Source organism: Hemibagrus wyckioides, linkage group LG24 (genome assembly GCF_019097595.1).
Source record: "Hemibagrus wyckioides isolate EC202008001 linkage group LG24, SWU_Hwy_1.0, whole genome shotgun sequence".
NCBI lineage: Eukaryota > Metazoa > Chordata > Actinopteri > Siluriformes > Bagridae > Hemibagrus > Hemibagrus wyckioides.
The window spans coordinates 3,107,580-3,133,592 of NC_080733.1; the positions used below are offsets into that span (position 1 = coordinate 3,107,580).

The following is a 26,013-nucleotide window of genomic DNA, read 5'->3' on the forward strand; positions in this document are numbered from 1 at the left end:
GCTGCACTATTTGAGCTGAAATACGGCGTGTGATGTCACAACACGCATTCAGCCAAAGCCCTCTTCCTGTGTGGAGCATGAGTCCAGCTCTATATATACTTATATATAAGTCATTATGTATGTGTCTCACTGCTAAGAGTTTAAAAGAAGAATCCTGTGCTTGTGATTTCACCAATTCAAGAAAAAAAAAAATGTTGCATCATAAATTCCTGGAGTAACTGAATGCAGATAATTATCCAATACAAATTTTATTCAATTGGATAAACCAACGTTACACTAAAAGCTTTGTATTATATGAATAATACAAATATGAGTAATCAGAGGTTATTTCTTTTTTCAGTGTAGGAATGATTCATGGTGGACAGAGTTGCTGCCAACAGTTTACACACCCTTAATACTGTAAATATTTAGTGGAAATGACTTTTATTCACTTGAACTTGAAAGTCTTGTTGTAGCCTTCCACAAGCTTCTCACAATGCAATGCTCTTTCATCCTGACAGAACTGGTGTAACTCAGTGACCTTATAGCTCAGACATGCACATTTTCTTCAATACCTTTCAAATCTTTGGAGGTATTGTGCTAAATCCAGCTGTGACAAAGTTTTAACTTTAAAGTTAAAATTAAAGTGCCTAATATTGTGTTGGTCCCCCTTTTGCTCCCAAAACAGCCCTGACCCGTCCTGCACTGTGTACTGTGACACCTTTCTCTCAGAACCAGCATTACCTTCTTCAGCAATTTCATCAACAGTAGCTCGTCTGTTGGATCGGATCACACGGGCCAGCCTTCTCTCCCCACGTGCATCAATGAGCCTTGGCCACCCATGACCCTGTCACCGGTTCACCACTGTTCCTTTCTTGGACCACTTTTGATAGATACTGACCACTGCAGACCGGGAACACCCCACAAGAGCTGCAGTTTTGGAGATGCTCTGATCCAGTGGTCTAGCCATCACAATTTGGCCCTTTATCAAACTCTCTCAAATCCTTACGCTTGTCCATTTTTCCTGCTTCAAACACATCAACTTTGAGGACAAAATGTTCACTTGCTGCCTAATATATCCCACCCACTAACAGGTGCCATGATGAGGAGATCATCAGGCTTATTCACCTCACCTCTCACTGCTCACAATGTTATACCTGATTGGTTTAGACTGTTGAAGAAACAGTTTAAAAAAACAGTTAAAAAAAGAAAGTTTTTTTTAATAAATGTTATGGATAAATATTAACTTAACTTAAAACATTATCATTGTTATTCTATGTTTCTATACCTCTGTAAAACTGCTTTAAGACAATGCCCATTGTTTAAAATGCTATACAAATAAATTCAATTAAAATTAATCAAAACAAATATATGGGACACCGAGATTGTTACAAATAGCTTTTTGATTAAAAGATCAGATAAATTAAGAACACACCGAACATTACTTCATCCCAAACGAAGACACTGTGTATATACATAAATATTTACATAAACATACAGTACACTTAAATATACAAGCACATCACTGGGCAAATAATCAACAAGCATGGCAGAGACCACTAATGACAGGACAGGAGTCAAGACAAAACATGTATTTTTTGAAGAGCCCCAGCCCCCTTTTCCAGAATAAAACAGCCCCACACCTTGATGCCTCCACCCCCATGCTTCACAGGTAGGATGGTGCTCTCACCCTTTTTCCTCCACACACTAGTCATTATGTTCAAACAATTACTCTTTTGTTTCATCTGACCAGAGAATATGCCTCCAAAAGCCTGGTGATGATCTGCAAACTTCAGCCTGGATTTTTTACACTGATCTTGGAGTATGGGCTTCTTTCTTGCATCCAGCCTTTCAGCTCATGGTTATGTAAGACTCTCTGGATGTTAGATGAAAATACACTGATCAGGCATAACATTCTGAGCAGAGAGGTGGGATATATTAGGCAGCAAGTGAACATTTTGTCCTCAAAGTTGACATGTTAGAAGCAGGGAAAATGGACAAGTGTAAGGATTTGAGCGAGGTTGACAAGGGCCAAATTGTGATGGCTAGACCACTGGATCAGAGCATCTCCAAAACCGCAGCTCTTGTCGGGTGTTCCTGGTCTGCAGTGGTCAGTATCTATCAAAAGTGGTCCAAGAAAGGAACAGTGGTGAACCGGTGACAGGGTCATGGGCGGCCAAGGCTTATTGATGCAAGTGGGCAGTGAAGGCTGGTGTCAGGAACAGCTGGACAGTTCCCTGCCAGGCCCAGAGAGGGCGCTGGCAGGTGAACCTTGGAAGCCTGCTTTTTTGTGTGTCTTTTGTTACGCCCTTCCCATTGTTCTAATCCTGATTGTGTCACCTGTATCCCATTAGCCCTAATGTCTACCCCTATAAATAGGGATCCTTGTGTTTGTGTCCTTGTCCATGATTGTTATCTGTACCGTGGTTTCTGTTGGGGTTTTGTTTGCTAGGTTCCATGTCCAAGCTAAGGTCTAGGTTTTGTTTAGTTTAGTTTAGTTTAGTTAACCACGCCATGTCTAGTGTTACGTTTGTTTCCCTATGTCGCGTCTTAAATGTAATAAAAGCAGTGCTTCGCTGAATCCTGCGCATGGGTCTCATTACACCGTGTGCTGGCGTGCGCACACACACCACGGGCGTCTGGGGTCGAGCCCCGCGTTACAGCTGGACCATGTGATCAGATCCAACAGATGAGATACTGTTGCTCAAATTGCTGAAGAAGTTAATGCTGGTTCTGATAAAAAGGTCTTCATTCATGTAGACGATGTGTTAGGACTCGCATTTATAGATTTACTAAATTCCTTTGGGGTTAAACAAAACATTAATAGACCAACTCATCGTTTTAATCATACACTAGACTTAGTTATATGACATGGGACTGATGTTTCTGATATAACTGTTCTATGACATCACAGACCATCACCTCTTAGTGTACACTCTACCTGTAGAAGATATTAGACACGTCTCTCCACATTATAAACTTGGTAGAACTATAACCCCAACCACTATAGACAGATTTACAAACAATCTGCCAGATCTGTCTCAACTTCTTACTAGACCCCTAAATGCAGATGATCTAGATTAAGTAACCAACAGCATAGGCACTATTTTTACCAGCACACTAGACACTGTTGCCCCCATCCGACTAAAAAAGGTCAGAGATAAAACACCTGCACCACGGTGCAATAGTCATACTCACGCCCTCAAGAGAGCAACCCGTAACCTCTAGCGAAAGTGGAGAAAAACCAAATTAGAAGTTTTTAGAATTGCGTATAAAGACCAGCTATAGACAGGCTCTAAAAGCTGCCAGGGCTGAGAATCTGAGCAAACTAATAGAAATAAACCAGAACAATCCCAGGTTCTTATTTAGTACAGTGGCTAAACTAACAAAGCATCAGATTTCTGGAGAGAGTATTTCAGCACAGTTTAGTAGTGAGGACTTTTTGAATTTCTTCATTAAAAAAATTGATAGTATCAGGAACAAAATATTGGATGTTCAACCATTGACGGCATCCGGTGATCCAGACCAGCCTAAAGCGCCACATTTAAAGCTACAATGCTTTTCCAGCATAGGGCAGGAAGAGCTAGTTAAACTTATCACCACGACTAAATCAACAACGTGTTTGTTGGATCCAATTCCAACTAGATTGCTGAAAGAAGTGATACATGCAGCTGGAGAGCCTCTTCTCAATATTATTAACTCTTCATTATATCTAGGCCATGTCCCAAAATCTCTCAAGTTAGCAGTTATTAAGCCTCTTCTTAAGAAACCGAAACTAGACCCTGATGACATATCAAATTACAGACCGATTTCAAACCTTCTGTTTATATCAAAAATACTAGAAAAGGTGGTGTCAGCCCAATTATGCTCCTTCCTACAGGAAAACAATATCCTTGAAGAATTTCAGTCAGGTTTCAGGCCCCATCATAATACAGAAACTGCACTAGTTAAAATCACAAATGACTTGCTTTTAGCTTCGGACCAAGGCTGCATCTCCATTTTAGTCCTGCTTGATCTTAGTGCTGCATTCGACACTACAGATCATAATATTCTCATAGATCGCTTACAAAATCACACAGGTATGCAGGGACAGGCATTAAAATGGATTAGATCCTACCTGTCTGATCGATACCACTTTGTAGATTTAAATGGAGAACTGTCCAGTGTAGTGCCAGTGAAATACGGGGTCCCACAAGGGTCAGTTTTAGGACCTCTGCTTTTCTCAGTATACATGCTTCCATTGGGTAACATCATTAGAAGGCATGGGATTAGTTTCCATTGTTATGCCGATGATACCCAGTTATATATTTCATCAAAACCAGATGAAATATCTAATTTGTCTAGACTAACTGCATGTGTTAAAGACATTAGAGATTGGATGACCGATAATTTTCTATTACTAAATTCTGACAAGACAGAGATATTACTTATTGGCCCAAAAACCAGCACACAGAAGCTCTCACAATTCAGCTTGCATCTAGAAGGATGTACTGTTACTACTAGCTCAACAGTGAAAGACCTGGGCGTAATATTAGACAGCAACCCATCCTTTGAAAATCATATATCCAATATCACAATAACAGCCTTCTTCCACCTTAGAAATATTGCCAAGCTTTGGAACATTTTATCTGTATCTGATGCAGAGAAACTAGTTCATGCATTCATGACCTCCAGACTGGACTATTGTAATGCATTACTAGTTGGTTGTCCTGCATCTTCAATAAACAAGCTACAGTTAGTCCAGAATGCAGCCAGCAGAGTTCTTACCAGATCAAGAAAATTTGATCATATAACCCCAATATTATCATCCCTGCATTGGCTACCTGTTAAACTTAGAATTGACTATAAATTAGCTCTACTTACGTACAAGGCTCTAATTGGTTTAGCTCCCGCGTATCTCTCCAGTCTTCTAACGTCACAATCCACCACACTCTTTAAGATTGCAAAATTCTGGACTTCTAGTAGTTCCCAGAATATCAAAGTCCACAAAAGGGGGTAGAGCGTTTTCGTATTTAGCTCCTAAACTTTGGAATAGTCTTCCTGACAGTGTTCGGGGCTCAGACACAGTCTCCCAGTTTAAACGTAGACTTAAGACTTATCTCTTTAGCCTGGCATACATCTAACACTTCCCATAACCTTGTGCTCCAGTACATCTGATTAAATGCACATTATCATCTAGTGCTGCTAACATTATGAACAGCAGCTACGCTAATGCTGTTCCATTGTTTCCCTTCTTCTAACCATCCCGAGGCATACAGAGACTGTGCCGGCTCCAGTGGCATCCGGAGATGGACCAGCTCCAGCCGGGTTCTGCTTGTGAGGATTGGGGTATTCAAAGCAGTGCTGTGGACAACAACCTCCTTATTGATTTACATAACACTCTACACATGCTGTATCTGCATCACACAATTGTCATCCAAATGAGGATGGGTTCCCTTTTGAGTCTGGTTCCTCTCAAGGTTTCTTCCTCTTACCATCTAAAGGAGTTTTTCCTTGCCACAGTCGCCTCAGTCACCTCAGGCTTGCTCACTTGGGATAACATCTAGGGCTGTTTGTCTGTTTATATGTTTATTGTTTTCTTATGTTGTTCCTCATGTAAAGCTGCTTTGAGAGAATGCTCTTTGTTAAAAGCACTATACAAAAATAAATTGAATTGAATTGAATTGAATTGAATTGAATTGAATTGAATTGAATTGAATTGAATTGAATTGAATTGAATTGAATTGAATTCATCAGCTCTTTTGTTGTTGTTCTGGACTTCTGTTGAACCTTTCGGACCAAAGTCTGTTTATTCCTGGAACTTCATTAGTGCCTCTTTCTGTTTATTCTGTGTGATCCAAATATATAATTACATTTGCATTCAGTTGTTTGTACTGGTGCTTTAACTACTTTTCAGTTGTTTGGAACCTGCTCTTAAGGAGGAATTGGACTTGTTTGACTTATTTATGCTGTTGTTACAGCCACAGATGTACTCCCAGTTAACTAGAAATTACAACGATTTCTATGACAATTCTTCATCATCTTACAATCTTCCAGACTGTTTAAAGAGACACCTTGATGTACATAAACGTCAGACTTACTGGAATTCTGATATATAGCGATAAAAGCTGTAATAAATCCATCTCTAATTGATTGTTTTTAAATGACCTCTGACGTGAGAGACGATAAAAATGTAATAGTAAAAGCTATCATTAACGTTAATATTGAATGTGCTGAAGTGTGGAGAATTGAGATTGAATATATTTAGCCTGTAAAATTAAGGTCTTAAATGTATATTTTAAAGCGAGCACTTGTTTTTGTCTTTAAACTACTCATAAACTAATAGTGTGTAATTACATCAAGGCAGAAATTAATTAAAAGTTCAAAATTGCTACCATTCATTCCAACATGTTATGCTAATGCCGACATCTGTACTAATAATTAATTTTAGATGGGAAGGTATTATATATGCAGTAATTACACACATCTCTATATATGCATGACAATACCTTGTGACTCAATCCTTCTTGAGTAGGTAATGCCTCCCTTTTTTTCCTACTGAAAAGCTTTTTTTTGTGTTCAAATGGTTCAGTAAGTGCCCTAAGCCTTAAATCAATAAACTGACAATTTGAGGTGTTGAGGTTATGGCCCCATGAAACAGCACACTGGGGACAAATCTATTTTTAAAGTTAATGAATCCATATTTGTACTGAGAGGGGTAGGTGTTATAAAAGATAAAATATTAATTATGAGAGATTGGATTATTCATTATAAGTGGTTCCTAGAGTGTAATCAGAATTGATTTAGTGCAGTAAGCCTGCCACCCACTCTCCCCAGGTCACAGACGTCAAACACCACATCAGCTTCCCTGTCAAAAATTGGAGAGAAAATTTAAAGACAGAAACTGCAGGACTTGGACATTGTTGTGGGCTTTTGGACACAACTACACCTTTATTTAAACACTGCAGTCTGTTGAACTGACAGAGAAAATCTCTCTCTCTCTCTTTCTCTCTCTCTCTTTCTTTCTCTCCCCTTCTTGCTCTCCCTCTCTCTCTCTTTCTCTCTTTTCCTCTCCCTGCCCCCCCCCCCCTTTCTCTGGAGATACAAAACAAAGTGAGCTCCTGAAAACAGCGAGCTTAGCAGTGATACTGATGATTTAATGGCCCAATTGAGAGTCGCAGCAACTGCCAGGCCAGGTGTCAGCTCTGCCCCATCACAGGCTTTCAAAATATTACTTGAGCTCCAAATGTAAAATGAAAAACATCCAAAATGTACGTCTACCGCGCTATCCGCCAGTCAAATCAGACTTAATCCTAGCGTGGCCGTGCTGCTCTTCCCGCAAAGTGCTGATTAGGGCTTTAAGAAGAATGAGTGAGCTATCCATTAACAAAGGTGATAATTGTTTTCATTTGCACACCAATTAAGTTCCTCTGAGCTACTTACAGCTACATGCTCTTTTATCGTGTTCATTATAATACTTCTGTGGAGGTAGCAGAACTGGCAGAGTGTGCAATTAAGCATCCGAGGTCCATGAAGCAGGCAGACACTAGTGACCGTAGGCAATGACTGTATTATTCTTGTGCTGAGACTTACATCAGAAGGGTTTCAGCGTTAAGTAGACCTCAGTGCATCTGAATGGTGGGAAATCCTAATAAGTGCTTTTTTGGTTATTTTTAATGGTATATTTAATAGCACATTTTAATCTTTATACATTTTTTAAATCAAGAAATATTATCTATAGCCTGTAGAAATGAACCTCATAACACAAGTTGTCAAACTTCTCAAAATCTCAGGGGTTTCCCATTTACTGTACATTCAACAAGCCATTCAACAGATGTTAATATTTATAAAGCCCTGATTCAAATCTTCATAGATTTTCAACTCCATTAAAATAGCAGTTGCAGTGTTTTCCAAGCCAATGATTTAAAAAAAATTGTATTATTTAACATATACACACTGATTCATGTTAATGGCGGGGCAGCACACGTCCTGCCCCGCTTAGCCTCCCCAGTGTTATTATAGAGAGCTAATATAGATCCATCTGAGCAGATTTCTTCCTCTTGCTCACTCTAAATATATATTTTCACCGGGGAAGGGGAGTGACAGGACAGATAATAACTGGGTTGCCAGATTGTGCTACTTTTAGTATTCTCTGCAGTCGCCAATTTGCTTTAAAGCAAATAATCCGAATTAAATCGAATATAGTTCAGCAAAAAGTCTAAATGCAGATGATGTGTCTATGAAGCACAATAGAATTGAAAATGTGCAGACTTTCAAGTTAAATACTTGTTAACCCATGCAAAAGATGATACAAAGGAACAAAACATGTCTCCCTTTTCCAGTGAGGTTGGATTTAAGGTGTTGCTTGGGCTGAAATTTTTGCTGGATCTTTCCAACCCTGGTTAATGATATTGCCTCGATCAGCTATCTCAAACCACTCAAAACCAGCCTCTAGACTGTACGCTGGGTGACTCTATGCTGTCGATTCTCGACTTCCTGTTAATGGATGACTCTAAAATTCACTAGATAGAACCCTATCACATAAGTCAAGTGTGATAGCCTCTCGACCTCATTTTGTTTGAGGCTATAATGTTGTTAATGCTGGCCTCCTACAATGACTTCGATGATCACAAGACACTGCTGTTTAATCCTTTTTTACCTTTAGCATCATACGTCCCATTTACATCCCATTTACCCGAGCAGGCAGGAAATCACTGCCAGGCACCGTATTTTCAAATGGAATTGGTGTGAGCTCGAGTGTAATGCGCGTCTGTTGAACATGTGGCTAAACACAATCACGTTATAGTCGATCTTTAAAATGGCACCGGGGTATTCTTACTTTTAATTGACACTGGGGACTTAAGGCTAAAGAGGTTGCAAGTCTAGAGCATGGAAGAACCCATGAATGAGGTATTTCTAATAAAAAGGGACACCCTTCTCAGTGCCACTCAACCTCAGAGTGCTGCTATTTATTTCCCTAAAGATCCTAAGTGTAATCTGGGGAATGCAGTCAATCCAGTGAATAATAAGGTCTGTCACACGGTGGCTGCAAAATGTACCACATGAACGTTAGTACCAAATAAGCTTTTTCACCTTGAATTGGCCTCCATTTCTACCACGCAGGGCACCGGCACATTCTCGTTCACTCAGTAATATATTATGCACATGGCAGAGCTCTTGCTGGGTCCAAGTGATTTGAACTTTCATCTGTCATCCATACATTTAAATCAGTGTTTTGCACATAGACTCATTAGCTCAGCCCACCCACTGTTTTCCTCATCAAGCCTCCCTGCACTTGATCATGCTGTATGTCTGGGCACGTCCATAAACAGTAGAGGGCAGATGTGAGCTTCAGAATGTAGACTGAAACGTGGTCATGGAACAGCGATCTATCTGAACTCTGCTCATGTTAATTAGAGGAAATAAAAAACTAGCAATATATCATCAATATGAACCTTTTCAAACACTTTCACTGCTTACTCTGTACTGACTGTGTGTTACACAGTGTGTTGTATACAGTAGGTCACAAAATGATTTCATATTATATCATTTCTTTGAAGAAATATAAATTCCAATCTAATTGTAACGTACCTGCAAAATAGCTATCAAGCCTTTTACTTTTGTTTTGCTGCAAAAACATAACGTCTTGGCAAATAACAGATACACTAAATATAGTCATGTTTCTAGTATTTCATTAAAATTTGTTATGATAAACCAAATACATGATTTTTACATCTTTACGTATTTCAAGCATGAAAATGTTTTGGCAGTTCATTTTACAAATTTTATGGTTTTTTTTAATTTTTATTTTAAAGTATTAAAAAATGCTAAATTATCTGCCGAGAATAAAATATATTTTAAATTAGTAAATATTTGGAAATGCATTCAACATTTGTCATATAATAAGAAATGTTAGATCCATTTACCTTAACCTTCTCAAGATACGTTCACTTGCTAGTTATTATTTTTTTTCTCCCTGTCCATCACCAATATGTGCTTTTTCCTCTTACCACAAAGTTAAAATTACACAATTCTGTATACTATAGCTTTACAGTTTCCCTTCAGTGGAACTAAGAGACTCAAACCCTGTTCCAGCTTGACAGTGAACCTGTACACAAAGCACAGAGCTCCATGAAGACATGATGTAGAGGTTAAGGTTGGACTGGAAGAACAGGAGTGTCCTGAACTGAGCCCTGACTCTGACTCAACCCCACTGAACACCTTTGGGAAGAACTGGAACACCGACTGAACCCCAGACCTCCTCACTCATCAGCAGTGACTAATCTCACTAATGACTGATCTTGCTTCAACATCAGTGTCTGAGCTCACTAATGAACAAAAATCTCCACAGTCATGCTAGTTGAAATCCTATATATATATATATATATGAACAGCTAATCTGAAATGGGATGTTCAATAAACTCATATTCATGTGATGGCCAGGTGTCCACAACTTTTTCAGCTGTATTTTGTACATTTTGGTGCAGTGAAAAGTAGCAGAAAAAAATGACAGGCCCAGACAAGTGTATGTTGTTTTTCATTCTATGTAGTAATGTAGTATGTTATTTGGGCATAGCCTTGTCATATCATGATGAATGATTCAGTATGCGTGTTCAGAACTGGACAAGCTTTGATATAATATTTATTACAGCTCTATGCAGTCTGAGTTTGACCGACAAGACACTTGAACAAACAATGCAGTTCACCATTACATTAAACTGTTTCATATGTAATGGACCTTCTCGTGATGACCAGTTACTCACATGACCACACGTGGAAAAGCTTTTGTTCACATATAAAACGTATGTGATTATTTCTTGCTCCCTTTACGGCTACTCCGCCGGTTTGATGAGCTCACGCGGCTGATAGCGCGCCCACCAATGAGCGCGCGCCGTGAGCACCGGGCACTCTCGTTGTCAGCCACTGAGAGACAGCGACGCTTATTTATGCACAGGCTGTTCACTTTCAGCGCGCTCAAAGTTGGCGGATTGTCGGCTGGGAGGACTGCGCTCGCGCTCACACCGTACGTTCTTGCAGTTTACAGAGAAAAATCAACGGCGCGAAGGGAACGGCGAGCAACCGCTACTGCGCGCGCGCGCGCGTGTGTGTGTGCGCACGGTGCCTCGTGCGTCATTTCGGTGACTTTGGTATACATCCTGTTCTTTTTTATTTATTTATTTTCCTGCTTATACGTTATTTGTGTGTGTGCGTGCGTGCGTTTGTGCGTGCGTGCGGGTGGGCGTGTGTGTGTAAAATGCCAAGTGTTGGCCCGTCACCGCGCGCGCGTGTCAAGCCGGGCCGCACGTTTGGAAGGACGCCCGACCGCAGCCTTTCTCATCTGCAAGTTCACTCCGATGAATTGTGACAAAGGGCTGTCAGCGCCCGAATAAGAAATCGATGCTCGAGGAAGCGACGCGCGGCTCTCCTGGAATTTTAACGATCCCCGTTTTTTTTCCTCGCGTCTTTATAACCATGCGAAGTGGCTCTCCTGGACTCCTGCTCGCCGCTGCAACTCGAGGGGGCTGATAGTGACAGATTACCGCTGTTGAGTGTCCATGCAAGACTCGGAGAGGGTGAGAGAGGAGAGGAAACATGTCTGGCCACTTCTCTGAGAGGATCCCTGCTATCAGAGATGGCATTTTTGCCCGGCACGGCGCTGCTCGCTTCTAAAGTGCCTCGCAAAATCCTGTTCATGTTCACGCTCTCTCTGTCCGTAACGTACCTGTTCTACAGTTTGATGAGCTGCTACGACTCGCTGCGCTTCCCCGTGCTGGAGAACTACGCGTACCAGGCACCGGAGGTCACAACTTTGGCCACGCTGCGGGAGAAACTTTATTCCACCCCTTCCCGCGCGCACCTCGACCAGGAACTCGCGGCGACGACCGTCACGGCTAATCTGTTCACGGAGAAATACGACGTCGAGGAGATCACTGCGGGATGGGAGCGAGCTCGGGCGGAGACGCCAGTTAGCAAGACCGCCGCGGTGAACGTGGAGCATCCGGAGACCAGCACCATGGACGGAGGGCTGGGGAGAGCCGTGAACTGCACGTCGGATTACGGAGAGAAGAAATTACCCCAAGCTATTATAATAGGGGTGAAGAAAGGGGGCACGAGGGCTCTGCTTGAGGCGCTCCGAGTTCACCCGGACGTGCGCGCGGTCGGGAACGAGCCGCACTTCTTCGACAGGAACTACGAAAAAGGACTGGACTGGTACAGGTGCGCGCTCGCTTTTTCCCCCTCATGCACGCTACACATACATTTCTTAGCGATTACAAAAGTAATCCAAAATTTTTTTTTTCTGATTTGCTGAAGTCCGTGATGTAAAAAAAATGCCTGTAATTATTACATAGAATTTATTCACAATGACGCAGCCACTCTCTCTCATAAAATAATTACTTATTATTACATCCATCTGCAGAGTAAATGTTAAATAGCCCACGTGCCCATAAAACACGCGATCAATTTTTATACCAGGTTTTTTTTCTAAATATAAAAAATGGTAATTCTAGTTTTATTGATTCTCGCCTTTTCCCCCTCAATACATCTCCATGCACACACATCTCCATAGAACTGCTGTAGCGTTTGTCTCTGATATCTTACACAGCACCAGATAATGATAATAATACCAAAAAACGCACCTCTGGTGGAGGTAAAGTTTCAATTTGTGCCTGAGCTGACCTTTAGTTCCCCTTTTATTATTATTATTATTATTATTATTATTATTATTATCAATACTGTTGTTATTTCCTCAGTCATCCATAATGCAGGCCATCTCACAAGCAGTGTAATAAAAGAGCACTAATAGCACATGGTGGAGATTAGTGTCTCTGCACAGTGGAGAAGTAGAGATCAGTTGTTTGTCACTGCAGGTGTACGTTCAGTGTTTCTCTGTGTTTCTGGGCCGAGGAGAAACCTGTGATGAAAGCTACAAAGGGGCACATGGATCAACATTTTACAGCTACAGCACACCTGTTGGAAAAGAGCAAGCAACACTGCGTTAAACGCTCAGATCTGCATTTTATCAAATCATAGTATTAGAATTATTTCAAGAGATGTAGACTTCTTTCAAGCAGTCTCTTCTGTCATCTTTTGAACAACTAACTACCTAACTCTCACTATCATGAATAATAAACGACAATCTAACACATGCAGTACGTTTCACTGAATCAAAATTCTAGCTGCAAAAGCTCGTCGCCACAAAAAGCATCAGCACTGAAGGTATTCTATCGCTAAACACAGGTTTTGGCGTGTCCACGCTTTTAGCCGACTCTGCATCGCCTGCTGCTCAAAACCTGTTTGTAATTTAGGATAATGCAGATTCACTCAGGACTCCTGATCCTGGGCCTTTATAGCCATCATAATAACAGCGTTCCTGGGAGGTATCATCGTTAGCAGCTCAAAGAGTATCACACGGTGTTTGTTGTATTTAATGAGTAGCAGATTGCGTGCCCTGGCCGCTGGATACAGTGTGTGTGTAGGTGAGTCAGGTGCAGTGTACGCTCTGTTGCCCTGCGCCGACCTGTTCCCAAGTGAAGCTGAATCATGAAGTGCTTACTCAGATCAGTGCTGTTCATACAAAAGCCTCCTACATCCTACATTTTATTCCCCTACTTTACCTCCGCACACACCTGGCATCTGCCTTTCTGCTATTTTTTTAATAATTATTTTTAAATGATCACTACTTATGGTTAATCTTTAAAGCTATTCATCATGCTATCATGCCTTCAGAGCCCCGTTCGTTCTCCCTGTGTATAAAGGTCCAGTCAATCAGTCCGAGTATCTATAGGGAAAGAGAACACATTAAGTGAGTTATTTGGCTTGTGACTTCTGCAGTGGGTCCACTTTTCCCCCGGACGGTGACTCGGGGCTGTATAGGGACACATGAGCATCTGCTGCATTTCACTTCAGAGGGCAGCTTAACCCTGGGCTGTTCATTTACTACGTGTTAACACAAGCCGTTTCATTATGCTCGTGGTTTGGGGCTCATTAGACAGAAGGATGACAGGCATACATAAATAACACCAAACAGCGCCAGGGTGTTTTCAGGTCCCTGGACCAGCTAAATCCCTTAAGTGGACACAAATTTGCTTCTGTGTTCCTTAACCGAGGAAGGTGAGATTATTTATGAATAATAACATATAACCCTAAGGCAATAAATAAGTTGGATTTCTTCAAAATGTATAATGTGATTATGTGATATATGAGTGCTCATTTTTGGTCAGCAGATTCATAACCCATTGTGTGGCAACCAGCAATATTATAGATACGAATGTAAAGAATGTGTGTGTGTTTTATTTTTTTTAGAATTTAGAATAACAGTTTTGATGTTCAAAGATGCTAAAATTATGCTGTAAAATGTCTAGAATTTTAAACTGAGCAGATCAGGATGAGGATCTTTTATGAATATTGAATATTTACTTATTTATTTATTTATTAGGTTGCAGTGGGAGGTAGTAAACACGTACCTACTCATCAACGTGACTATTTTTGTCCTTGGAAAGAAAATGCAATCATAAGCCTCCAAATCCAAACGTATTTAACATCCTGAATAACACAAATTCAATCTGGTGTGTTCAAACATCCAACTGATTTCATTTGCTTTTCTGCGGCAAGGCCAAAAAAAATAAAATAAAATAAAATAAAATAAATAAAAAAAATCCCATCAAAAGTACCAGTCAGTCAGCACTAGGGGAGCTGGCATGTCTAACTTTTCAGGGAAATGTCATGGCTGTTAATAATTTGCTTAGATTTCCTGTGAGTGGAGGCGAGCGATGCATCTCACAGGACAGCAGCACTGAGATGCCGTGTGTCCTCACGTCTTGAATTCAACCCTGAAATTTATGAAAGGTGTTTATTCAGGTTCTGTAGGTATGTACAGTGTGTTCATCTGAGTGTAGTTGGGTGTTGCAGCTCAGTCACACGTATCTCGTTGCCTGACGCGACGGTTAACGGTCTCGTCAGGGAGCGAACCTTTACTGGTTTCGAGCGAACTTCCAGTGTTTTATTAAGTCAGTACGTGCGCTGCCTCTGTCAGGTGATAATAGCTGCACCATCATTAGCTGAGTCACACAATCACCGGGGTTTCACCACGGCTTTAAAGATGTGCCGTAGAACAAGAGGACACATTATAGCTTCATTTGTAACAGTTAAATACCTGGAGTTCAGTGAAATACATTGACGTCATTGTTGTATTGCTTTAGAAAAAATAACATAGGATATCTGTATATTTAGCGCAAGCTAATATCTCATTTTTGGGGGATTTTATTTGGTTAGAAGCTAAGGTTTTGAAGGTTCTGCTTTATTCACCATATCCCTCATGATGATACCGGAGCTAATATGATGTACAGCCCTTCATTCACTGATTACCGCACAGTGTCTAGAGCTGAAGCTCCTCAGGCTGTGTCACCTCAGGAGAATTTCTCAATTTTCTTCTTAGGTCATAAGTGAGTAAAAGATGCGTCCTCTTAGCAACTTCAAATGAAAATCAGCACTGCCAGAACCAAGGTCTTTTTTTTTCTTTTTGTTGCCAAGAAAATGCATTCGGGTGAACGCGAGAGCTGTATGAATGTAGCCCACGCAGTGCCTTGACCCTGTCCAAGGTTACGCCGTAGAGTACTCTTATTCCATTATCTATTTAACCACTGAAGCACTTTTGTTTCTTTGCTACATGCTAAAGCTTTGCCGCTTGAACAATTCCCGCTCGGTCTGCTTGGTCTGAATGAAATTCTTGTTATATTGACAGTGGCAGTATGCCATGTCTCGTACGTCTGGGATAGGGAGAGATTGACGTCGCGTAGTTGATCGTTTCTGTGAGGAAATGAGACAGGAGTCTGAGTCAGTGGCCAGCTGAGAGAAACAAGGCAACGTCTCAAATCCAGAGTTTAACTTCACCGTGTCTGCTCCACACTCCTTCCCTCCTGACCGAAGAAAGAAGAAGGTTTGGGCTTCGTCCCAAGCCCAGACTGGGTGGCATCTTGCTGCCGAGTTTGTCTGCTTTTTCCCAGGATGCCCCAATCTGGCGGCCAGCGATAAGCCCTCGCCAAAACATACAAAGACGCACTTCTGGGTGTTTGGATACCGGCGCCGTAGTTGCAGAATTTAACTTTTTTTTTTAATTAGCAGCATAGTCTGGCGCACGTCAAGAGCCTGGACTTTGGCAAGCTGTTGTGTTTCAGTGTTTTCTGCATCACTTGATTAAATTCAGTCGCGCAGGAGAAACCTCCTCTGTCTCCTTCCTCAACAGGCACCTCACATGTTTATCTCTGTCTGTCATCTTTTTGACTAGGTGTGAGTGTGTGTTTGTACCACCTGCTTCATTCTCCATTTCCCAGATACTGGGATTGGAGACACAACTGTACTGCCTTTCCTCCTCACAGTCCTTTCATTGCTGCAGGGATTGGGCCACAGTCTGAGAAAATAAAGAAAGTAATTGCCCTTTTTGCAGCGTCCTTATATGGGTGGCATCTAGACACATCCCTGAATCTGCATCTTATTGCGTGCGCATTTACTCGGACCTTAGGAAACAATCCCAGACAGTATCTTGACAGTTCAATTACATCTCAAATTTAAAGCCCTGCCGCCTTAAGGCATAAGCATTCACAGAGGGCCACGGAGTCTGAAAAAGGTTTTCTGTGGCCTCCAGAGTCGAGGTATAAAGCGAGTTCATATCGTGCCAGTTACTCAGGGGTCAGCCGGCAGGGTTATTCGAGTCCATTTCTTTTGTGACACCAGAATTATAGTGCGAGTCACAACACTGTATCCTTGATGGCTGAAGAGGGGAAAAAAATGGAGGCAGATATTTTTTTTTCAGACTTTTACACAATTATGCCTTTGCTTCCTTCTCACCATATCCTCCACTCTGACATTCATCTTTCGACTTCCTGCTGAGACTCATCCTGCTACCAAGACTCTAAAGCGATGATCATCATTCAGATCCACAAGTTTAATTCACTTAAGCCAGGAATTGAATTTGCCAATTTAATTTGCTGACATAAAAAAATGACACTGGTACACAGGCTGCCATTAATGCGCAGCTTCTTCCTCGGCTTTTTGCGTCCTTCAGACGGAGCACCTGACTGTATTTGAGATTTTTCTCCTCTTCTGCTGTCAACACCGACGCTCTTTGGATCGTATTTTGGCTTCGTAGCACGGACGTGACAGGTGTAGACGTTTCGCTCAATTATTTCATAACCGTAAGCTGAAATTTTCAGAAGTGAAAGGATTCCTAATTCCCAGGGATTAGTCGCTTTCAACGGAAATGCCGAGTCACGCTATGCGTCAGGAGGAATCTCATTTGGAAGAGTGATTTTTTTACAGCATCATTACAGTAAATGTAGCAGGATAGAAATATTTCAAAAAAACGTTTTTCGAACACTTTCATACAAAATTCCACTTCCTTCTTATTTCATTTTCTGCTCCCAGTCTCCAGACACAAGAAACCCTAAAGGCGAGCTTGTCCAGCTTTCTACAAGACGTTTTGACACGCTGTGACCATGAAGCGAGGTTGTTTGCAGCATGTAGCCGGCGTTCTCCCCCTGACCTGACATTTACCTCCGCCGGTTTTTCGTGACTTCTCCAAGGGGATGTAGAAACGAGGAAATCAGACCTCCCGCTATGCATCAGACAAACAACGTCTGACATTCGGGACGCAGACTGAAAGCCTACTGTATGTTATATATAATGTGTTTTATTTATGCTGGTGGAGGTGTAATCTAATATAGCCTTTGATGGCAAAAGGGAGGAATATCCTCATCACAGCAGCATAGCATTGAAGCAAAAATAAAAGGTGCCTGAAATTGCAGGCATGTTGATGTCCCCAGTCCAAAAGCTATGACTGATTCCATACCACTGACTAGCATATGCAGCCTGCGAGATGTGACAGGCTTAATTCAATTATAAGGAGATGTGCTCAGTCTCTGGAGGTGTGAGCTAATTCCTGTGTTTACACTCCTGAGTCACTGCCACGAACATAGACACACACATTCATTGGCCTCCGTAAAGCTTGTTTGCTCTGACTGTCCCGATGCCTTTGAAGTTTCTCACTGCTTTATGCCTTTTATTTATTCATGCTCCTTCGTTCATCAAATCACTATGGGGTGTTCCGCTAGAATAATTTTAGCGCAGTGTGAGGCGACGTAGCCACCAAGCACTGGAAGTGCAAACTGCTGCTTACATACTGGAGTCTTTACAAGAAGTGCCAGCATTTCAGTTGGAATTTTGTTTTCCCCCGAACAAATAAGCAAGTGAATTAATTTTTGCCAAATTGCAATGAAGCGCAGAAAATGTGTGTCCATGTGTGTGTGTGTGTGTGTGTGTGTGCACGATTAATAAAACCTTGTGTGACGGTGGCTTCCTGCATTTTGCTCTGACACAACTTGTTTTGAAATAAAAAGAATAGTGGATTATTTTTTATTATTCATTTTGTTAAGATCAAGAAGGTAACTGATTTCCCTGAATATCTTCAGTGAACACATAATTACTAACATTTGTAAGAGCAAGAGTTTATATTTTACCTTTTCTTTTGTTGTTATTTATTTGTTACTAAAAGGAATCTTTCATTGTAAGATACTCAAAAATATCCATTCAAATATAAACAAAGGATTTTTCTAATAAACTGATTTTCTCATTAATGCACCAAAGAAAGAAGATAAAAGATAAAGATTGTTTTGTTTTTATAATCTGACATTTATTATGAATTATGAGCCATATTTAGGTTATATTTTTAAAAAAATCACATATTAACTGAAGCACTGCTTAGATAGTTACCAATAAAGAGGTTTTAATCAGCGTTATCTGATTTTCAGGCCATTTTGTTTTGTTTGTTTTGAAGAAATCCACTTCCTGGTTAAATCTGAAACTGTTAAGCTGTTTATTTCACCTTGAAATTGAGATTTTTTTTTTTTTTTTTTTACTCGTCACGCTGATTTCATATTCTTATCCCTGAAAATATCAAATTTAATTCAGATTTATTTGTATAGCAGTTTTATAGATGTGTATCAATTCATGATTATTCGTTAGAAAATAAAACAATATCAAAACCCTCGTGTCATTATTCCTGTTAAAATTAAATGACTGACCAGAGCGCGAAGTGTGCGGCATTTATTCAGTATCTATTTCATTATTTAGCGATATAAATGAAATCAGACGATTTCATGCTTCAGAGTCAATTTCTCAGACAGACAGAAACTTTTAAACAAAACCTCACGTAACATGAAACCAGAAATTACTGAATCAGTCAAAGCGAATTAGTGAGCAAAATAAATAATTAAAGAGATTATTAAAGAAATCGAAATGACTAAATAGCTAAATAGCAAAAATGTTCATTTGCTTTAATGTATTAATGCATTTTGTGTATTAGGTTAAACACGCATGTATTTTCACTTGGGCTTTTTAGACCAAAATAATAAATAAATAAATAAATAAATAAATAAATAAATAAATAAATAAATAAATCAATCCATATAATCAGGCGCTATATTTTTTGCAATAATTCAAAAGTCATTTTTAAATAATTGTCAATCTTTAGAAAAATACAACTGAAAAAAGTTGAGCGCCCCCATTCATTAGCTGCTCCATTCATTTACTAATACAGTTTTTTTTTTTTTTTGCTATAGAACATTCATTCATTCATGATTCGTTAATGTTCTCCAAACAAGTCTGATATAAACACGTTAATTAATACATTAACAAAGACATCATAACATGTATTTAAGGTGGTTGTTATTTATTTATGTGTGAATTCATCAAACTCACGTCATAGTTAAAGTTAGAGCTTCATTACTGTGTGATTAGTTCATGCTTTAACTCATCATTAGTTCATATTGAAGCAGGTATTCATTCAGGGATTAGTGCAGGATTATTGATGAACTGTTATTGTACAGTCTTACCTAAATAACTTCACACACATGTATGTCGAGGTGTCGATGTGTACATCACCTGTAACCCAACATAAAGGATCAGGCATGATGTAGAGCTTTTTATATAAAGTTCAAATCACTCAATGTCTTAATATGGAGAAAAAAATGTAATGTACAGTTTCACAGACAGATTGTAGTTTGGATAACGATCTGTTTCATTCACATCAACTGCGGTGTCAAGGCAGAAAGAGAGGAGACAGAGAGGATGAAGGGAGAAAGGAGAGGAGAGGATGAAGGGAGAGAGAAGATGGAGATGAAGGGAGGAGAGACAAGAGGATGAAGGGAAAGAGGAGATGAGAGGATGTAGGGAGAAACGAGAGGAGAGGATGAAGGGACAGAAGAGATGAGAGGATGAAGGGAGAGAAGATGAAGGGAGAGAGGAGATGAATGGATGAAGGGAGAGAAGAGATGAGAGGATGACGGGAGAGAGAAGAAGGAGATGAAGGGAGAGAGGAGATGAATGGATGAAGGGGGAGAAGAGATGAGAGGATGAAGGGAGAAAGGAGAGGAGAGGATGAAGGGAGAGAGAAGAAAGAGATGAATAGAGTGGAGATAAGAGGATGGAGGGAGATAGGAGATGAGCGGATGAAGGGAGAGGAGATAAGAGGATGAAGGGAAAGAGGATACTGAGAAGATGAAAGGAGAGAGGATAGGGAGATAAAGGGAAAGAAGATACTGAGGGGATGAAGGGAGAGAGGAGAAAAAGATGAAGGGAGAGAACAGACAGATAGACTGACAGGGATGGAAAGGGAGAAGAAAAAGGGATAGAGGAGCTAAGAGGATGAAGGGGGAGAGGAGACTGGGAGGATGAAGGGATAGGGGATACTGTAGGTATGAAGGAAGAGTGGGTGAAAGAAGCAGGGATAAGGAAATGAAAGGATGGAGGATGAAGAGAGAGAGGAGACAGAGAGGGTGAAGTGAGAGAGGGTGAAGGGAGAAAGGATAATGGATGAAGAGAGAAAGAATGAAAGGAGACTGGAAGGATGAAGGAAAAGAGGATATAAAGAAAATGAAGGGAGACATGAGACGGAGGGAATGAAGAAAGAGAAGATGAAGGGAGAGAGGATGAAGGGAGAAAATAAATAGAGAGAATGAAGGGAGAGAGGATAAAAGGAGAATGAAGACAGAGATGATGAATAAAGAGAGGATGAAGGTTGAGAGGATGAAGGAGAGAGGAGATGGAGAGCGGGAACAGAGAGAGGATGAAGGAGATTATGAAGGGAGAGAGGAGAGAGAGGATGAAGGGACAGAGGATGAAGTAAGAGAAGATGAAGGAAGAGAGGAGATGGATCCGATGAAGGGAGAGAGGATGAAGGAAGAGAGGAGAACAAAAAAAGGATGAAGGGAAAGAGGATGAACCGAGAGAGGATGAAGGAGACCATGAAGGAAGAGAGGATGAAGTCAAAGAGGATGATCAGTGAGATGATGAAGGAGACAATGTAGGAAGAGAGGATGAAGGAAGAGAGGAGAGACAGGATGAAGTGACAGAGGATGAAGGAAGAGAGGATGAAGGAAGAGAGGAGAGACAGGATGAAGTGACAGAGGATGAAGGAAGAGAAGATGAAGGAAGAGAGGAGAGACAGGATGAAGTGACAGAGGATGAAGGAAGAGAAGATGAAGGGAGAGAGGAGATGGATTGGATGAAGGGAGAGAGAAGGAACAAAAACAGGATATAGGACAGGATGAAGGGAGAGAGGATGAAGGAAGAAAGAAGGAACAGAAAGAGGATGAAGGAGAGGATGAAGAAAGAGAGAAGATTGAAAAGATGGAGGGAGAGAGGATGAAGGAAGAGAAGATGAAGGGAAAGAGGAGAGAGAGGATGAACAGAGAGAGGATGAAGGAGTGGATGAAGGAAGAGAGGATATGGAGAGGATGAAGTAAGAGAGGAGCTAGAGAGGATGAAGGGACAGATGATGAAGGAAGAGAGGAGATTGAGATGATGAAGGGAGAGAGGATGAAGGAAGAAAGGAGGAACAGAAAGAGGATGAAGGAAGAGAGGAGATAAAGAGGATAAAGGAAGAGAGGATGAAGGAAGAGATGATGAAGGGAGAGAGGAGATTGAGATGATGAAGGGAGAGAGGATGAAGGAAGAAAGGAGGAACAGAAAGAGGATGAAGGAAGAGAGGAGATAAAGAGGATAAAGGAAGAGAGGATGAAGGAAGAGATGATGAAGGGAGAGAGGAGATTGAGATGATGAAGGGAGAGAGGATGAAGGAAGAAAGGAGGAACAGAAAGAGGATGAAGGAAGAGAGGAGATAAAGAGGATAAAGAAAGAGAGTATGAAGGGAGAAAGGAGATTGAGATGATGAAGGGAGAGAGGATGAAGGAAGAAAGGAGGAACAGAAAGAGGATGAAGGAAGAGAGGAGATAAAGAGGATAAAGAAAGAGAGTATGAAGGGAGAAAGGAGATTGAGATGATGAAGGGAGAGAGGAGATTGAGAGGATAAAGGAAGAAAGGAGGAACAGAAAGAGGATGAAGGAAGAGAGGATGAAGAAAGAGAGCATGAACAGAGAGAAGATGAAGGAGAGGATGAGGAGATACAGGCAGTAAAAGCAAAGCTGAGGAAAAACTTCTGTAAAGGAGCAGATTATCAGCTGTTCTTCATCTGAGTTTCTCTCTCTCTCTCTCTCCTGAGCTCCAGAGACCCGACAGGACCAGTGTTTACTGCACCGTCCATGAGACACTAAATCTAGGTCAGGAAGTCATAATGTATGCACAGAATTATTACAGGTTTTTATTATAATTTATGATCTCAATTAGCTGTTTTGAGATCTCAGATGAATAAAACTGCCTGTTTTCAGGCCTGGTCTCTAACCTGCCTGGATTTATTTTAACCGTAATCCCACTTCAGACAAGTGAGACGTCTGCTGCGCCGGAGCTTCGTCTCACGTCTCCGTTATGACCCAGCTTCTTTCATTAAAATCTAGATTTACATCGAGGTGATTTACGGAGACGTACTGAGAGCGTTTACCAGGTGAACAGCAAATATATAAAGCCAAATAAATCAGAAAAAAAGATCTGTTTTATAATTGTACTGATTTATAATTATGTTGTCAATCAAGCTAATAAATGCAAACTAAATGAGATTTCCACTAAAAGTAGTTTGTGTGTACAGTATAAAAGTGCTTCCTGAAAGTATTCACCCCCAACATCTCTACACAGAAGAGTTTTTATATTTCTTTTTTTTGTGCTACATTTTAACAAGTTAAATACAAAGCAATACAATGTGATTCTATTCATATATAAATAAATAAATAAATAAATAAATAAATAAATAAATAAATAAATAAATAAAGTCCTCAGATTATTTGAAAATAAATAAATAAATAAATAAATAAATAAATAAATAAATAAATATTCAGCCCTTTCCTTTTAACAGAACGATCTAAATTATTTCTTATACTCGGATTTTCTCGAGCACTCAGACTAAATATGTGCTCCACTTCTGTTCATTTGAAATTCACCTGTGTGGAATCCTCTGCCTGCACAGTAACATGAAATAACTCTGACTCTGGGAGGTCTCAGAGCTAAGAATGGCAGATCAGATCAGTCCTGCTGTCATGAAGACTAAAGAAGTGCCTGTGAAGCTTCAATATAAAGCTGTTAGGAGGAAGAAAGATGGCGCAGGTGATTAAAACATCGGCAGAGCTTTGAACCGTCCGCAGAGCACTCCAAGGTGAAATCCATTACAGCGAAGTGGGGAAAAAAATATGGCACAACCAAGATACGAGTGAGATCAGACCACGGTGAGGGCTGGAGCAAGACGGATGATTATCAGAGAACAAGCTACAACACTGATGGGGTTACAGAGCTCGCTGGCGGAAACAGGAGAACCTGAGCAATGCTTAGTCTTCACTGAAACTTCTAGGCCATGTCGAGGCACTTGGTTTAAAGCTAAAGTGTAAGATTTGGTGAAGTAACATCATTCCTGTGATGAAGCATGGTGGTGGTAGCGTAAAGCTCTGAGAGAGCTCTTCAGCAGAAAGAAAGATTCTTCTACCACACACAACATGGATGGAGCCACACTGCTGAGGAGAACCTGTTCCTGTTAAAATATCTGTATCTAGGGCGAAAATATATAGACGATGATCCAAAACACAGGGAAATAATAATAATAATAATAATAATAATAATAATAATAAGAGTTGTAATATAAATATAAATAATATAAATGAATATAAGTGTATGATGTGACCTGAGAATTACTGAAAATTGAAGAAAACTGAGTAAGGAATGGCAAAACAAAAAAACCTTCTTGAGACAACATTATTGATTACTATCAGTTCACTCTGAGGAGGTGAATACTTAAACAAGGAGGCAGTTTTTATCTTATCAATTTCTTAAAAATCATTTTTTAATTTATAAATATATTGAGAGCATCATCATTTCAAAACAAATATTTGTTTTATATTTTAAAATTATATTTAAGACTTTACACAAAATACAATATAAACTTATTTTTAAAAAATGACAAAAATATATATTATATATTTAAGATATATATATTTTATATTTTACATTATATCTATATCCATTGTATATTTGCATATACAGTATATACCTACAGCAGATCTGGAGCTAACAGTGTTGTCAATAACATGTAAATATTCAGTATTTGTTAGTAAAACTACATAAGTGAAATTGTTTCGTTTGTTAATCTGTGGCTCTGTGGTCACACTATCTGCAGTGAAGACATCCAGAATATGAACCTAATTTCAATAAAATCGAGAACTAAATAAAAACCCAGAAAAATTTGGCATGTCATGCAGAGGGATGTTGCGTCTACAGGGTTGTGTTGTACGCGGAGAAAACGTAGGAATAATTCTTTCATTGTTTTGACGTCTGTAACGTTCACTGAAGAGTTTTCAAAATCACTGCATTCGTTTCTCACTCAAGCTGAAAACTATTCCAGCAGCCCAACGCTCGCAGAAGTTCACAACCAAGTGCCTGGCAGTCTGGATATCAAGTACACAGCAATTTTCTGTGAAATGAATATTGAATTATAATAGAAACGCAAAAGAAAAAATAATACAGAGACAAAAAGAAAAAAAAAAACCCTGAGAAACAGTTGAGAGTAAAGGGTTTTAGAGGACAGGGACTTCATCATTATTACCAGTAATATCATCCAGTGTACCGCTGTAACACAAGCCCTGCAGTCATGCATGAATTCATTTCATTTTCAGATCAGCTCCACTGTGTTTACACTATCAAAAAAAACCAAACAAACAAAGAAACAAACAAATATATCAAACAGAAATCTTGTGAAAATGGAAAATCTTGTGCACACACACACACACACACAAAATATTTTCTTTAAAAAAAGAAAAGAAAAAAAAAACATACAAAAAATCGTCTATTTATTTATGTATTTATTTATTTATTTATTCTAAAGGTCTCTTCAAAAAAGTTGTGCTTTTTTCCATTAAAGAGCAAGTTTACAATAAAGTTTCAGCATTCTGTGTTCCCTGGTTGGAGGAGAACTTGCTGCTGTTTGGTTGGAATAATTTTAACTGTATAAAAAGTTTAGAGACTAACAGAAAAGGGCAACAGGAAATGTTCTAGGTTACAGAGATACTGATGTGCTGTACAGACTGTGGCTTGATCATATATGAAACAACAACAATAACACACTATTACACATCTCCCACATCTCCATTTCTCTCATACACTATATTGCCAAGAGTGAAGTTTGGTGAAGGGGGGATTATGATGTGGGGTTGTTTTTCAGGGGTTGGGTTTGGATTAGTTCCAGTGAAAGGAACTCTTAATGCTTCAGCTTCATACCAAGACATTTTGGACAATTTCATGCTCTTTGTGGGAACAGTTTGGGGATGACCCCTTCCTGTTCCAACATGACTGCACACCAGTGACCAAAGCAAGCTCTATAAAGACATGGATGAGTGAGTTTGGTGTGGAGGAACTTGACTGGCCTGCACAGAGTCCTGACCTCATACAGATAGAACACCTTTGGGATGAATTAGAGTGGAGACTGTGAGCCAGACCTTCTCGTCCAACATCAGTGCCTGACCTCACAAATGCTCTTCTAGAGGAACGGTCAAAAATTCCCATAAACACACTCCTAAACCTTGTGGAAAGCCTTCCCAGAAGAGTTGAAGCTGTTATAGCTGTAAAGGGCGA

At 40.1% G+C, this 26,013-nt stretch overlaps 1 protein-coding gene across 1 annotated transcript in view; it reads left to right on the plus strand.

The window, feature by feature from the left end:
• The first annotated feature begins 10,858 nt into the window (after positions 1–10,858).
• The window catches only part of hs3st4 (heparan sulfate (glucosamine) 3-O-sulfotransferase 4), a 114,367-nt gene continuing 99,212 nt past the window's right edge, over positions 10,859–26,013 (plus strand). Inside the window, exon 1 of the mRNA XM_058378365.1 lies at positions 10,859–12,174. Within this exon, the coding sequence (XP_058234348.1) occupies positions 11,591–12,174 (584 nt within the window). The 5' untranslated portion in view covers positions 10,859–11,590. The remainder of the gene's footprint in view (positions 12,175–26,013) is intronic.